Source organism: Bos mutus, chromosome 24 (genome assembly GCF_027580195.1).
Source record: "Bos mutus isolate GX-2022 chromosome 24, NWIPB_WYAK_1.1, whole genome shotgun sequence".
Taxonomy (NCBI): Eukaryota; Metazoa; Chordata; class Mammalia; order Artiodactyla; family Bovidae; genus Bos; species Bos mutus.
In genome coordinates, this window is record NC_091640.1 from 34,602,640 (window position 1) to 34,616,558 (window position 13,919).

Genomic DNA, 13,919 nt, shown 5'->3' on the forward strand with positions numbered 1-13,919 from the left:
GTGGTCCAGTGGCTAAGACTCTGTGCTCCCAATGCAGGGAGCCTGGGTTCAATCCCTGGTCAGGGAACTAGACCCTACATGCCGCAATTCAAGAGTTCGCATGCCACAACTAGGGCTTCCCTGATGGCTCAGACAGTAAAGAATCTGCCTGCCATGCAGGAGACCCCGGTTAGATCCCTGGGTTGGGAAGATCCCCTGGAGGAGGGCATGACAACCCACTCTAGTATTCTTGCCTGGAGAATCCCATGAACAGAGGAGCCTGGTGGGCTACAGTCCACAGGGTCGCAAAGAGTCAGATACGACTGAGCAACTAAGCACATGCCACAACTAAGACCAGGTGTGTCCAAGGGCCAACATCATCTCCATCACCTGGGAGCTTTTAAACTACCCTTGCTGAATTCCACACTTAGTGAATCAGAATCTGCATTTTTAAAGGTTCCCAGGTGACCTGCATGCTTCAGTTCAGTTCAGTCGCTCAGTTGTGTCCGACTCGTTGCAACCCCATGAATTGCAGCATGCCAGGCCTCCCTGTCCATCACCAACTCCAGGAATTCACTCAAACTCATGTCCATCGAGTTGGTGATGCCATCCAGCCATCTCACCCTCTGTCGTCCCCTTCTCCTCCTGCTCCCAATCCCTCCCAGCATCAGAGTCTTTTCCAACGAGTCAACTCTTCCCATGAGCTGGCCAAAGTACTGGAGTTTCAGCTTTGGTATCATTCCTTCCAAAGAACACCCAGGACTGATCTCCTTTAGAATGGACTGGTTGGATCTCCTTGCAGTCCAAGGGACTCTCAAGAGTCTTCTCCAACACCACAGTTCAAAAGCATCAATTCTTTGGCGCTCAGCTTTCTTCACAGTCCAACTCTCACATCCATACATGACCACTGGAAAAACCATAGCCATGCTTATTCTCTGACAAGTACTGATAGAGGGGTAACTATTTTTGAGAACTTCAAGTTGATTTCTTGAGGTCCTCGTTCAACCAAGTTGCAATCTACAGGGAGTATTAAAACTAGATGGACTTTCATCATTTAGAACATCGTTTTAGTAGATGAAGATAAAAAAGGAAAAGGTATGTTATCTAAGTCTTCAAAATAGATAGGCTCTTTAGGAAAATCAAGCTCTCCTTACAGATGCCTTTAGCAAAAACCATCTCACAATGGTTAGGACTTCCCTGGTGGCTCAGACGGTAAAGCATCCTGCAGGAGACCTGGGTTCGATCCCTGGGTCGGGAAGATCCTCTGGAGAAGGAAATCGCAACTCACTCCAATACTCTTGCCTGGAAAATCTCATGGACAGAGGAGCATGGTGGGCCACAGTCCACGGGGTCGCAAAGAGTCAGACACGACTGAGCGACTTCACTTTCACTTTCATCTCACAATATCTCATCCTTTTCAGGTCTGGCATCCTACTCTCCAAACACTGTTCACAAAAGTCCTGTTTTTTCCCAAGGCTCTCTCCCCAGATAACACTCTTTTCTCCTGTAGATCAGAAGAGAAATAAGGGGGCTCGGAAAGGAAATGCTGAGGGTTATTAATTGACTTCACTTTTTAACCAGGGTGAGCACTGCTAGGCCTTCAACTGAGTCATGATGTCTAAGGAGTTGGTCCACGTGTGACCAAGAAGCACTCTTTGCCAGAGGTGGAAGAAAACGACAAAGAACCACCCCAAGACAGCCTGGACCAACAATACCAGAAGCTGATTTTAAATAAAATCATCTATACTTCTAACTTTCACTATCCATACTCAGGAGGGTAGACAGAACCTTAATGGGCAACGCAAATTATCTTCTCCACTCTTTCTCTGGTAACAATACAACACTGAGGTCAAGTGACCAAAAAACGAGCAGTGAGTAAAAAGACATTTCTCCCCAATCCTATAAAGTCAGTATCTAAATGATAAAATGTTGACTATACCTACTTGATTACACAGTTCCCAAAATGAACTCCCAACGAATTCAATAACCTAGGTATTTCCACAACCTTCTTACTCACTACAAATTAACCAAATATATCTGGATACAAGACAGAAGTTATATCATTCAAATATACACTAAATGCTCCTCTTTTCAAAGCTTGACTATCCTAGCCATAAATTCAAACTTATCATATGACACCCGAAAGAAATAAAATAAAGCTTATGTGCCAAAACGTGACAGACCCCACATACAACCCTTGGACAAAATCTCCAAAACACAGTAAAGGAATAACAGAAAGATTCAAAATGACTCAACCACTCCAGAATCCTTAATTCTTAGGAAGTTTCACAGAATTTTATTTTAAAACGTACCCATTTCTTAATTCCCAGACTTCAATAAATTTTCTATTCATATACTGTGAGTACACATAAGAAACAAAAACTTGAATAATCAATCTCAGTTGTCCTGGTAAATATTATAAGAATTTTAAAAACAATGAAGCTTAAGAACACAAAAGGCATAAAAATATAACAAACACCTACATACCCACGACCCAGTTTACGACATAAAATTTACCAAAAAAATTACCACACTACACTTCCTTCAATGTAAAGATATCCACTCCCCTGAGTTTGGCATTTATTATTACTTTTTGGTATACTTTTACCACATAAGCACATATCCTGAAACTAATGAGTATCAACTGGGGGCAACCCTGCTCTCTAGGGGGCACCTGGCACTGTCTGAAATATTCTGGGTTATCATGGCTACTACCAGTGGGCAGAGGCGCGTGCACAGGGGAGCCCCTCCAGTAAAGAATTATCTAATCAGTTCCAAACAGCAACAGTGCCAAAACTGAGAAACCCCGTCCCAGACAGTCAACAGGACTGCTCCACATCTTAACAGAGCAGACGCTGCCTCCTTTAAGAAACTTTACTTTCTTGCTTTATTTGCAACACTAATTTTCTATAGGGGTTTTAAAAACGTTTGCTAACAGCATCCGATGAACAAGATGAACTGATACATACCAATAGATTAAATAATGTGTAAAATTATCTTGTAAACTAAGATTTTTAAACCTCTGAAAAATACCTGTTTTTACATAAGATAATGAAACTATTTATAGGACAGATATATCCCATACTATAAAGCATGCAGGGAACAGGAATATCCCTTCAAAACCTGCTGCAGTAGAGGATTTGTTACACTTTACCTTTACCCTGGAAAGATATTTAAAGTTTCCCATAAACCTACCATTACGGATCCCAAGATGCCTTCAAATTGTTGAGTTGTGGTCAAAGATTAGCTTGCGCCAGCAGGATAAAGTTTTAATTAAGAGTGTCCAGAAACAAGAATATGCCCCATAGTGTTGTTAGGAGGGCAAATTGGTAAAAATGTCTCTGCAGGGCATTTAGTCAACATCTACCAAAATGTTACATATATGTACCCTTTGATGCGGCAATTCCACTTCCGCAGCGCTCAATACACATCCATATACATGTTCAAGGACTCATTCAAAACATCATTGTAAATAAGACCTGGAACAATACAAATGTCCATCAACACACCACTGGTTAAATAAAGTACGGCATACAATCACTGGAATATTATGCAGCTATAAAATAATAAGGTAGACCTATATTTGCTAACATGGAACAATCACCAAGGGGCTTCCCAGGTGGCGCGAGTGGTAAAGAACCTGCCTGCCAATGCAGGAGACATAAAGAATGCAAGTTCGATCCCTGGATGGAGAAGATCCCCTGGAGACAGGCATGACAACCCGCTCCAGTATTCTTGCCTGGAGAATCCCAAGGACACAGGAGCACGGCAAGCTATACAGTCTATAGAGTTGCAAAGAGTGGGACACGACTGAATCGACTTAGCATAGCATAGTATAACAATCAATAATAGGTACTATTAAGATAAGAAGCAGAAGTACAGAAGAGAGTAATACAGTAGTTTCTTAACACTGTTTTAAAAGGGTTGCAGATTTACAATACATTGATATTTACATATGCTTCCAGTGAGTATTCTGTAAGAACACACTGGTGGTCCCTTCCTGTACCGGGAAATCTTTTCTTTTGGCCCTGCACATAAATCTTCTGCAACGTTTAAACAACCAGCTAAGAAACACAATTCTAGGCATTATCTATTCAATAACTGAATTGCCTTTGTGTTAATTTCCTTTCTATTGGCTGCTAATAATAACTATGTACCCATTACAGGATCTGTTAGATTTTGCCAAACTCAATCATAAAGCTTTAGAAATAGCTAAAGCATGCTGAAAACTATCAAATATGAAATCTGAAACTATTTCCTACTGAACAGGGTCCCAAGGATAAATCTACGTGAAAACGAATTCGATTAAATTATTCTGAGAACAAGCTTTCAGGTGATTACATTACAGAAAAATTCTAGAATCAGTAACCAACAGTTCCCTGAAATGTGATGAATCGAGAAAGACAATGACTCAGAGCCTTGTTAATGGATAAGTCTCTGCCTTAACCTTACAGATGAACTGAGATGTTAAAAGATACCAGGTGACCCTACGCCTATCTTCCACTTGAGAGAGTATTTAACACAAAGAAAGGGTTCAATATTGAGACTGTTTTTCCTTCTATTGCTATAAAGATACACAAGGAAACAATTTAGATGAAAAATCAGCCCACAGGGTATCAAGTGGCATTCAGCTACAGAACTCCAAGTCTTTCTGCATGTCAGATGAAGAAGAAAGGGAATCGCAACAAAACCGAGGTACCAACGGCCCCTCGGTAATTGTTACCGGCCAACGAAACACCATATGGCAAGGCAAGCCTCCCTTCAGACACTTATCACTTGGAGGCTGATTATTTCAATTCAATTGGACAGGCCTCTCCAGATCCCTTCCCTGGAAGAGGGGAGGGGTCTGTTGTCTTCCCGGTGCTTTGTGCCTTCCAGGTTTGAAAGCATCCTTGTACTGGTGCAGCCATCATTTCCCTTGGGGACTGGGCGGAGGGAAGGGAAGCAGGGGAGTCTTTTTTTCTGTAAGTTTGTGTTTACCAGGTAAGGAACCTAAAATTCCCTCTGGCTCTTTCCCTACCCGCTCCCTCCGGCCGGGCGCGGCGGGGGAGGCGTTGGACCGCGGGGCTTCGCCCAGGCCGCCCGACGCCCCCCACCCACTCCGCGTCGCCCCTGCTCCACGCGCAGGCCCCGAGCCCCGGGGGCCGCCCTTACCCGTGGGCGCGCTGTCCAGGATGCGCAGGTCGTAGGCCCCGGAGCAGCGGTAGTTGGCAGCCGTGCCGTTGTCCCACACCACCACCACCTCCTCTGGGCTCTCGAAGCTCCGGACCGTGCCCACATGGCCCTCGCCGCCGTCCTGCTTCCCCCACTTCCAGTCCGGGCCGCGCACTACGCGGGCCCCGACTCCTTCCACCATCACCCGGTTATTCCTGGAGTTACTCATCGGGGCCCGAGCTGCGGGCTCCGCCGCCGCCGCCGCCGCCGCCGCCGCCGCCGCCGCCGCCGGGGGGCCCGTAAGGGAGTTGGGCCCGGGCCGGACTCTCGGCGCCGGCGGGGGCGGCAGCGAGCCCCGGGGGACGTGGGAATAATTCACGGGGGCGGCGGCGCGGTCCCCGCCGAGCCCGCAGCCGCTCCCCAGCCGTCGTCGCCGCCGCCGCGCCCCCCTCTCGGACTGGAGGCCGGACGGCAGCGGCTCTGAGGCTGAGGCGGCGGCGGGCGGGCAGAGGGGAGGGGGCCGTGGGCGGGGACTCCCCCGCTTCCTCCGGGCTCCCCGGCCGGGCTACAGCGACGGCCGCCAGGAAACCACGCTCTCCCCCGACCGGGAGCGCGGGGAGCGGAGGGGGCCGGGGGAGGCTCGCCCTGGGGAGACGGCGCGGGCGGCGGGGAGCAAGCTTAACTGCCGGCCTATCTTCTCCCCCGGGCCCTCGCCCCGGGGTGGACGCCCGAGCGCCGGCGCCGCCTCCTCCCCCGTGGGCGGTGATGGTACCTCCCGGCGTCCGGCGAGCGCCCGGGCCCAGGGGCCCCCTTCTCTCTGCCCCCGCGCACGCCGCCGCGCTCCGCCCCGCCACAGAGTCCCCGCCGGGCGAGAGCGGCTCCACATCCGGGTACTGGCGCACCCAAGGCCGGAGCAGCACGTCCTCTGAGGGATTAGGAAAGGGACCCTCAGTAACACTGCGATGTAGGCTTTGGGAAAGTCGCGCGACTAGGTGGGGGAAGGAAGGAGAGGAAAATCCAGCCCTAAGCGTCTCGCACAGGCCCAGTGAGACTGCGCACGCGCACAGCCTGGAGGCGGGAGGGGTAGATGCCCCGCCCCAGTCTGGGGCAAAGGAGAGGCGGCTCCCTGTGGTCGCGGCGGACCCGGGTGGTGCGGCGTTTCCCATTGGCTGTGAGGGGAGGGGCGGGGCAGGGAACTACGTCTGGACAGCTTGGAGGTGGGGCTGGAGGAAGTGAGGCTCTGGATGCCGCCCGGGCTGCTGAAACGGAGTCCTTGTGGGTCAGTCTTTCATTAAAGTTCTAGCGTGGCCTGATTGTACTACGTGTGAATTTGGGATTACATATGGAAGAAAGTGAAGAGGAACTAAAAAGCCTCTTGATGAAAGTGAAAGTGGAGAGTGAAAAAGTTGGCTTAAAGCTCAACATTCAGAAAACGAAGATCATGGCATACGGTCCCATTACTTCATGGGAAATAGATGGGGAAACAGTGGAAACAGTGTCAGACTTTATTTTTTTCAGCTCCAAAATCACTGCAGATGGTGACTGCAGCCATGAAATTAAAAGACACTTACTCCTTGGAAGGAAAGTTATGACCAACCTAGATAGCATATTCAAAAGCAGAGACATTACTTTGCCAACAAAGGTTCGTCTAGTCAAGGCTATGGTTTTTCCTGTGGTCATGTATGGATGTGAGAGTTGGACTGTGAAGAAGGCTGAGCGCCAAAGAATTGATGCTTTTGAACTGTGGTGTTGGAGAAGAGTCTTGAGAGTCCCTTGGACTGCAAGGAGATCCAACCAGTCCATCCTGGGTGTTCATTGGAAGGACTGATGCTGAAGCTGAAACTCCAATACTTTGGCCACCTGATGTGAAGAGTTGAATCATTGGAAAAGACCCTGATGCTTGGAGGGATTGGGGGCAGGAGGAGAAGGGGACGACAGAGATGGCTGGATGGCATCACCAACTCGATGGACATGAGTTTGGGTAAACTCTGGGAGTTGGTGATGGACAGGGAGGACTGGCGTGCTGCAATTCATGGGGTCACAAAGAGTTGGACAAGACTGAGCGACTGAACTGAACTGAACATTTTAGTCTTCCTTTTTACAGGGCGAGGAATAGGACAGATTACAACACAGATTAAGGGTGACCTATATTTCTGTTTATGTAAACTGAAAGCATTTCAGTTCACCATGGGTAATTAGTGGTGTGTTTCTAAACTGACCAGAATGGTTCTGAATGACATGTGTCTTACCTTTATACGGAGTCAGAGGGGTAAGTAGACCCCAAACAGCACAAGTTACTGGAAAGAGTTTACAAGCACCTTGCCCATTGTAACAACCCCTATCCGTTACATAATGTGGCCCCCAGTCACAAAACACAGCAAAATAAGAGGGCTGTAAGAGTGGTCTCTGGCTGCTTTTACTTAAATGACATTATGGTGTACGGGATTTAAAATAAGTGGTTCACAGCCCAGCAAGAATGCGAAGTCAGCCTGCTGTCACTTTTCCTGAGAGTCAAGGGAGCAAGGAGTACTCCGGCTGAATCAAATAATGAGATGTAAAGTATAACCAATGAATAGCAATGTAGCAAAATAAATATTCTTACTTTTTCATGTTCAAAACAGGAAAATACCAATATGGAATGCCAAAGACCAAAAAGAGCTTATTTTAGAAAATTAACAGTTACAGTATTTGTTCAAAATAGACCAGCCTAATATCTAGTCTATTTTAAAGTGTTTTCATCCTGGAAGTGTTAAATGTGCTATTCTCTCTCTGCCAACTCTCCTCTCTTGGGATCTTTACTGGTTTCCTTCTTTTCTTGTTAACCAGTTAAATTGATCACATGACATGCATTAATAAGTTGATAAAAAGATTTTAGAAAAAAATATAGCCACAGCATGTTACACTGTGGTTGACTTTGTAAAGTAAGCTGCTGCTGCTGCTGCTGCTAAGTCGCTTCAGTCGTGTCCGACTCTGTGCGACCCGATAGACGGCAGCCCACCAGGCTCCCCCGTCCCTGGGATTCTCCAGGCAAGAACACTGGAGTGGGTTGCCATTTCCTTCTCCAATGCAGGAAAGTGAAAAGTGAAAGTGAAATCGCTCAGTTGTGTCCGACTCTTAGCGGGTGACCCCATTGACTGCAGCCCACCAGGCTCCTCCGTCCATGGGATTTTCCAGGCAAGAGTACTGGAGTGGGGTGCCATTGCCTTCTCCGCATTTTTGCACATATGTAGGCTTATCTTCCCATTTGTTCAGAAACATTTAGGGGTATTCAAAAATAGTACAATTTTTATTCCAACCATAAGTAAGAGAAATAAATCCTTGTTCCAGAAATGTACTAATTTTGCTGTTCACCTACTACTCTATTACTATGAATGCATTTGTGGCTGCTTTATAGTCAGCAAAAATGTATAATATTTGGAGAATAACTTTATCAGCTAGAGTAACACCATCTGTTCTCATGGACACCAAAGCACATAAAGGTTCAAATACAATTTTTGTTTACCATTCATATAATAGCCTAATGCTTTCCTCCACATGGCCATCCAGAGACTTATTCTGTTATTCTACCACCCCCTAAAGTTATCTATGTCACACTTAAGAAAGTGGAGGAAAAGTAGAGAAGGTTGCATACTCACTTTTCAAAAGTCTTGGACCCAAATAGCATATATCACTCAGTTATATACCATCGCCTAGAAGTCAGCCACATGTAACTTAAAGGGAGGAAAAATGTAGCTTAGTTGGGTGCCCAAGAAGAAAAGTGTATCAGCTAGTGTCCACTTAGGAAAACACAGAACATGCTAAATACTCAAACAAGGAATTTAATGAATGTAGTCAATTGTTTGCAAAAGTTTTCAAAGGGATACAGAAGCAAGATGAGATTAGAAAATACTGGAGAACACTATCGCTCAGGACTAGAAGAGGAAATAATGTTACCAAGGACCCATGACCACTGTGCCATTGAAGCTATTGGTGTTGAAACAACTGCTATTTTGCAAGAAGTCAGGGGCCCACGCTCACTGAAGCTGCAGGAGACCAGGAGCCCAAAGTCGCCTACCGTTGTCTCTGCCACTGCCAAAGTCAGAGCTCCATGAGTGCAAGGCACACTCTGCTGTTGCAACCCCTGAGACCGCCCTGCTTGAGGAGGAACCCAGAAGCTGCTGTAAGCTCCATCTCAGAAGCAGGAAACCAAAATGACTTCTCTCATCAGTGATCTCCAACAAATAATAGGAATAGTCTACCCTCTGGAGTACTCAGGACCATTCTCACGCTACTGTATTTAAATACTTACAGGTAACAAAGAAGTAACATCAAGCATCTGCCTAACAGGATGCAACTATTCTGTTGAACATGAAGATACCTGCACCATCTCTCTCTCCCCCAAGAAGAGAAGACACAAATTCCCGTCTATTGCCGTATTTGTATCTGAGAGATATTAATTCCAGTTCAGTCAGTTCCTCCTAGATAGCCTGTAACCTACATTTTAATGTAAACAACCACCAATGAAATTCACATTTTCCTATACAGACCAAGAGAAAAGAGAGAAGACTCAGACAACCACCACCACTTCCCAGGTGGCGCTAGTGATAAAGAATCCACCTGCCAAGACAGGAGACGTAAGACACTTGGGTTTGATCCCTGGGTCAGGAAGATCCCTTGGGGGAGGAAATGGCAACCCACTCCAGTATTCTTACCTGGAGAATTCCATAACCAGAGGAGCCTGGTAGGCTAAAGTCCATAGGGTCACAAAGAGTTGGACACAGCTTAGCACACAGACCCAACAATACAACACGTGCTGTGCTTAGTCAGCCGTGTCTGTGCAGTTGTGTAATATAACATAGCACAAGGTCAATTAATGGAGGAATGGATGAAGAAAGTGTGATGTGTGTATACACACACACAATGGTATAGTATTCAACCATAAAAAGAATAAAATCTTGCCATTTGCAACAAGAAGGATGGATCTTGAGAACATTATGCTAAATTAAATAGAAAGACAAATAATATGTGATCTCACTTATATATGGAATTTTAAAAAAAGAAGAAGAAAAACAAGCTCTCATAGGTACAGAAAATAAATTGGAGGTTGCCAAAAACAGTGATTGGAGGGTGAGTGTATTGGGTAAAGGAGGTCAAAGGTACATCAGTTCAGTTCAGTTCAGTCGCTCAGTCGTGTCCGACTCTTTGCAACCCCATGAATTGCAGCACGCCAGGCCTCCCTGTCCATCACCAACTCCCGGACTTCACTCAGACTCACGTCCATCGAGTCAGTGATGCCATCCAGCCATCTCATCCTCTTCTCTTTCTCCTCCTGCCCCCAATCCCTCCCAGCATCAGGTACATACTTCCAGTTATAAAATAAATGTCATGGGGATGTAACGTACAGCATAACAACTATGGTTTAATACCATATTGCAGGCGTCATCGGTGGTCCCGTGGTTAGGAATGCAACTGCCAGTGCAGAGGACATGGGTTTGATCGCTGGCCTGGGAAAATCCCACATGTCTCAGGGCAACTGGGCCCTTGAGCCACAACTGCTGAAGCCCTTTGAGTCCTAGATCCTGTGGTCCTCAGCAAGAGAAGCCACCTCAATGAAAAGCCCTCAGACCACAACAGGAGAAAGCCCGCATGCAGCAACAAAGACCCAGCATAGCCAAAAATAACTAAATAAATTTTTAAAACTTTTTGAATATCGTGTTGCTTATTTGAAATTGCTAGGAGAATAGATCTCAAAAGTGCTCATCACAAGAAAACGTAACTGGGTGGTGACAGATGTTAACTTACTTTGATAATCATTTGCACCAGGTGCACCAGGGCTTCCCAGGTGGCGCTGGTAGTAAAGAACCGCCTGCCGATACAGAAGAATCAAGAGACCTAGGTTTGATCCCTGGGTCGAGAAGATCCTCTGGAGGAGGGCATGGCAAGCCACTCCAGTATTCTTGCCTGGAGAATCCCATGGATAGAGGAGCCTGGAGGGCTACAGTCCGTAGGGTCACAAAGAGTCGGACATGACTGAAGCAACTTAGCACACGTTACACTATGTACAAATACCAAATCTCTAGGTTGTACATCTGAAACTAATATAATGTTGCATGGCAATTAGACTTCAATAAAAAAAATTAGTCTGGGAAATGAAAAGGAGGAAAATAATTGGTTTCATATGTAAGTGTTGCAGACTGAACTATGTCCTCCAAAAACATAACCCCTGATACCTGTGAAACAATCTTATTTGAAAAAAAGAGTGTTCGTAGATGTAATCAAGTTAAGATTAGGTCCTACTGGAATGGAGTTGGCCCTGAATCCAATGACTGGTGTCCTTACAAAAGGAAAGAAAAGAAGATGTGGACACACAGATATATGGGGAAGAAGACCTTGTGACAAGAGACGCAGAGGGTGAATGCAGTGATGCCCTGCAAGACAAGAAGGTCAAAGGCTGCCAGCCACCAGGAAGAAGCCAGCAAAGATTCTTCCCTACTCCCTTCAAAGAGAGCAGAGCCCTGCCAACACCTTGATTTTGGACTTCTAGCCTCCAAAACTGTGAAAGAATAAATTCCTGTTGTTTTAATCTACCAAATGTGTGATACTTTCTTATGGCATCTCTTGGAAATTAATGCAACAAGCAAGGATGAAAATAAGCATAGCTGTTACTGTCCTCATTTCTGTTACTGGTCACAAGACCATACTTGATGTTTACAACTCCCCTCTTTCCATTACACAGTTCATATTTCCTTTTCCCTCTGCCAACATGTCAACTGACTGTAGTCCCATACCTGGCAGGTGGTTCAAGTATTCATTTTTGAAGGACTTTATTCTCAGTCCTTAGTGGGTCATTTTACTGTGATAATTAATTTCATGTGTCATCTTGACTGTTGACAGGGCACCAAGACATTTGATCAAACATTATTGTGGCTGTCTCTGTGAGGAGTGTCCAGATAAGACTAACATTTGAATCAGTAGACTGAGTTAAGCAGACTTCCCTCCCTAATGTGAGCGGGTCTCTTTTAAACAATTCAAGACCTGAATAGAACAAGAAGTCTGAATAAGAGGGAACTCCTTTTGCCTTACTACTTTCAGCTGCGACATTGCTTTTTTTTACCCCTGGTCCTTGGACTTAGCTCAAAACATCAACTTCTCTTGGGTTTAGAGTCCGTGGACTTTTAAAACTGGACCTGACACATATCATCAACTTTCCTAGTTCTCAAGCTTTTGGACTCAGACTGAATGCATTAACTGTCCTTAATCTTCAGCTTGCTGACTGAAGATCTCTGGGCTCCTCAGCCTCTATAATCCATAAGCCAATTCCTCATAATCGGTCTCTTTATTATAAAGATGTGTATTTTTATTACACATTGTCATATATTAATAATATATTTTATATTTTTGTATATGTTATCTATATGAAGACAAATGTGTGTGTGTGTGTGTGTTCAGTCTCTCAGTCATGTCAGACTCTTTGCAATCCCATGGACTGTAGCCCGCCAGGCTCCCCTGTCCATGGGCTTTTCCAGGCAGGAATACTGGAGTGGGTTGCCATTTCCTTCTCCAGGGGATTTTCCCAATCCAGGGATCAAACCTGCATCTCCTGCATTGACAGGCAGATTCTTTGACCCACCACACCCCTGAGAACTGTGCTGTGTGTGTGTGTTTACATGTATATACATCCTGTTGGCTCTGTTTCTCTGGAGAGCCCTAATGCATGTAGTCTACCATTAAATTTTACTAGAATTTATGTGTACTGTTTTGAAATATGCCTCAAAGAATCTCTTGATTCCAAACGCAGTTCTTTCTTAACCTTTTCTGTAGCAAGAATCCCATTTCCACTTGGTAATCGGAACCCATGACTCAGTCAATACAGTAACCCTCTTCTGTGCTTGTCAACTGGTTGTTGTTGTTCAGTGGCTAAGTTGTGTCCGACTCCTTGTGACCCCATGAACTGCAGCATACCAGGTTCACTGTCCTTTACTATCTCCAGGAGTTTGCTCAAACTCATGTCTGTTGAGTTGGTGATGCCATCCAACCATCTCATCCTCTGTCATCCCCTTCTCCTTTTGTCTTCAGTCTTGAAAAACCCCAAGTGTTCAAGTGTCTGTCTCAACCTCCAATTCAGTGGAGATACTTTGGTATTCTCTGGTGGAAACATTCCTCACTTGAAAAATAAGTTATTTCAACCAATAAAATACACAGGTGTAGAAATGGGAATCAAAACAGTTTTTCCAGGATGTTTATGTAATAGTATAAAAATGAGTAAAGCCATGTTGATGCCTTGGTTCCTGAACCTATTGAGTATGGGAGCACCATATGTTGGTCACGTGTTCAAAGCATATACCTCAGTTTGCGTTCTATGGTCAAGCATTTCATTTCAGCCACAACTCAGGAGAAAGCAGAAGCTATTTCTCAAAAGGAAAAATATTTATCAACAGAAGAGGACTTAATTTTGAACTAAACTCTCAGAGTTTCGCACTGGGATTCTACCATTAACATTTGACAGAGGATCCATGTTGTATGACAGTCTGTAACAGACACGTGACAACACAGGCTTTGCTGGGTCATATGGGCCACATGACAGAGAAGCTTGCCCTGCAGAGTTTTCTCTTGTTTTAGGAACTACTCAAGACTGGCTTATACAAAGCAATATAAAAGTGATATACCTTGTCTAAAAGACAAAAAGGCTCCAGTGTTTCTCCCTCTTTTTTAGCAGCTAAAGGTACAATTTGCCTTATATTTTAGACAGGATATTCTGATGTGCCCCAGACTACTAGACTCCTGGCAACTTCTTTAAAGTGATAAGA

At 45.3% G+C, this 13,919-nt stretch overlaps 1 protein-coding gene across 1 annotated transcript in view; it reads right to left on the reverse strand.

Annotated features, from left to right (window-relative positions):
• MIB1 (MIB E3 ubiquitin protein ligase 1) overlaps positions 1-5,512 on the reverse strand; it is a 96,394-nt gene extending 90,882 nt beyond the window's left edge. The window contains exon 1 of the mRNA XM_070361832.1: positions 5,134-5,512. Within this exon, the coding sequence (XP_070217933.1) occupies positions 5,134-5,362 (229 nt within the window). The 5' untranslated portion in view covers positions 5,363-5,512. The remainder of the gene's footprint in view (positions 1-5,133) is intronic.
• Positions 5,513-13,919: the final 8,407 nt, after the last annotated feature.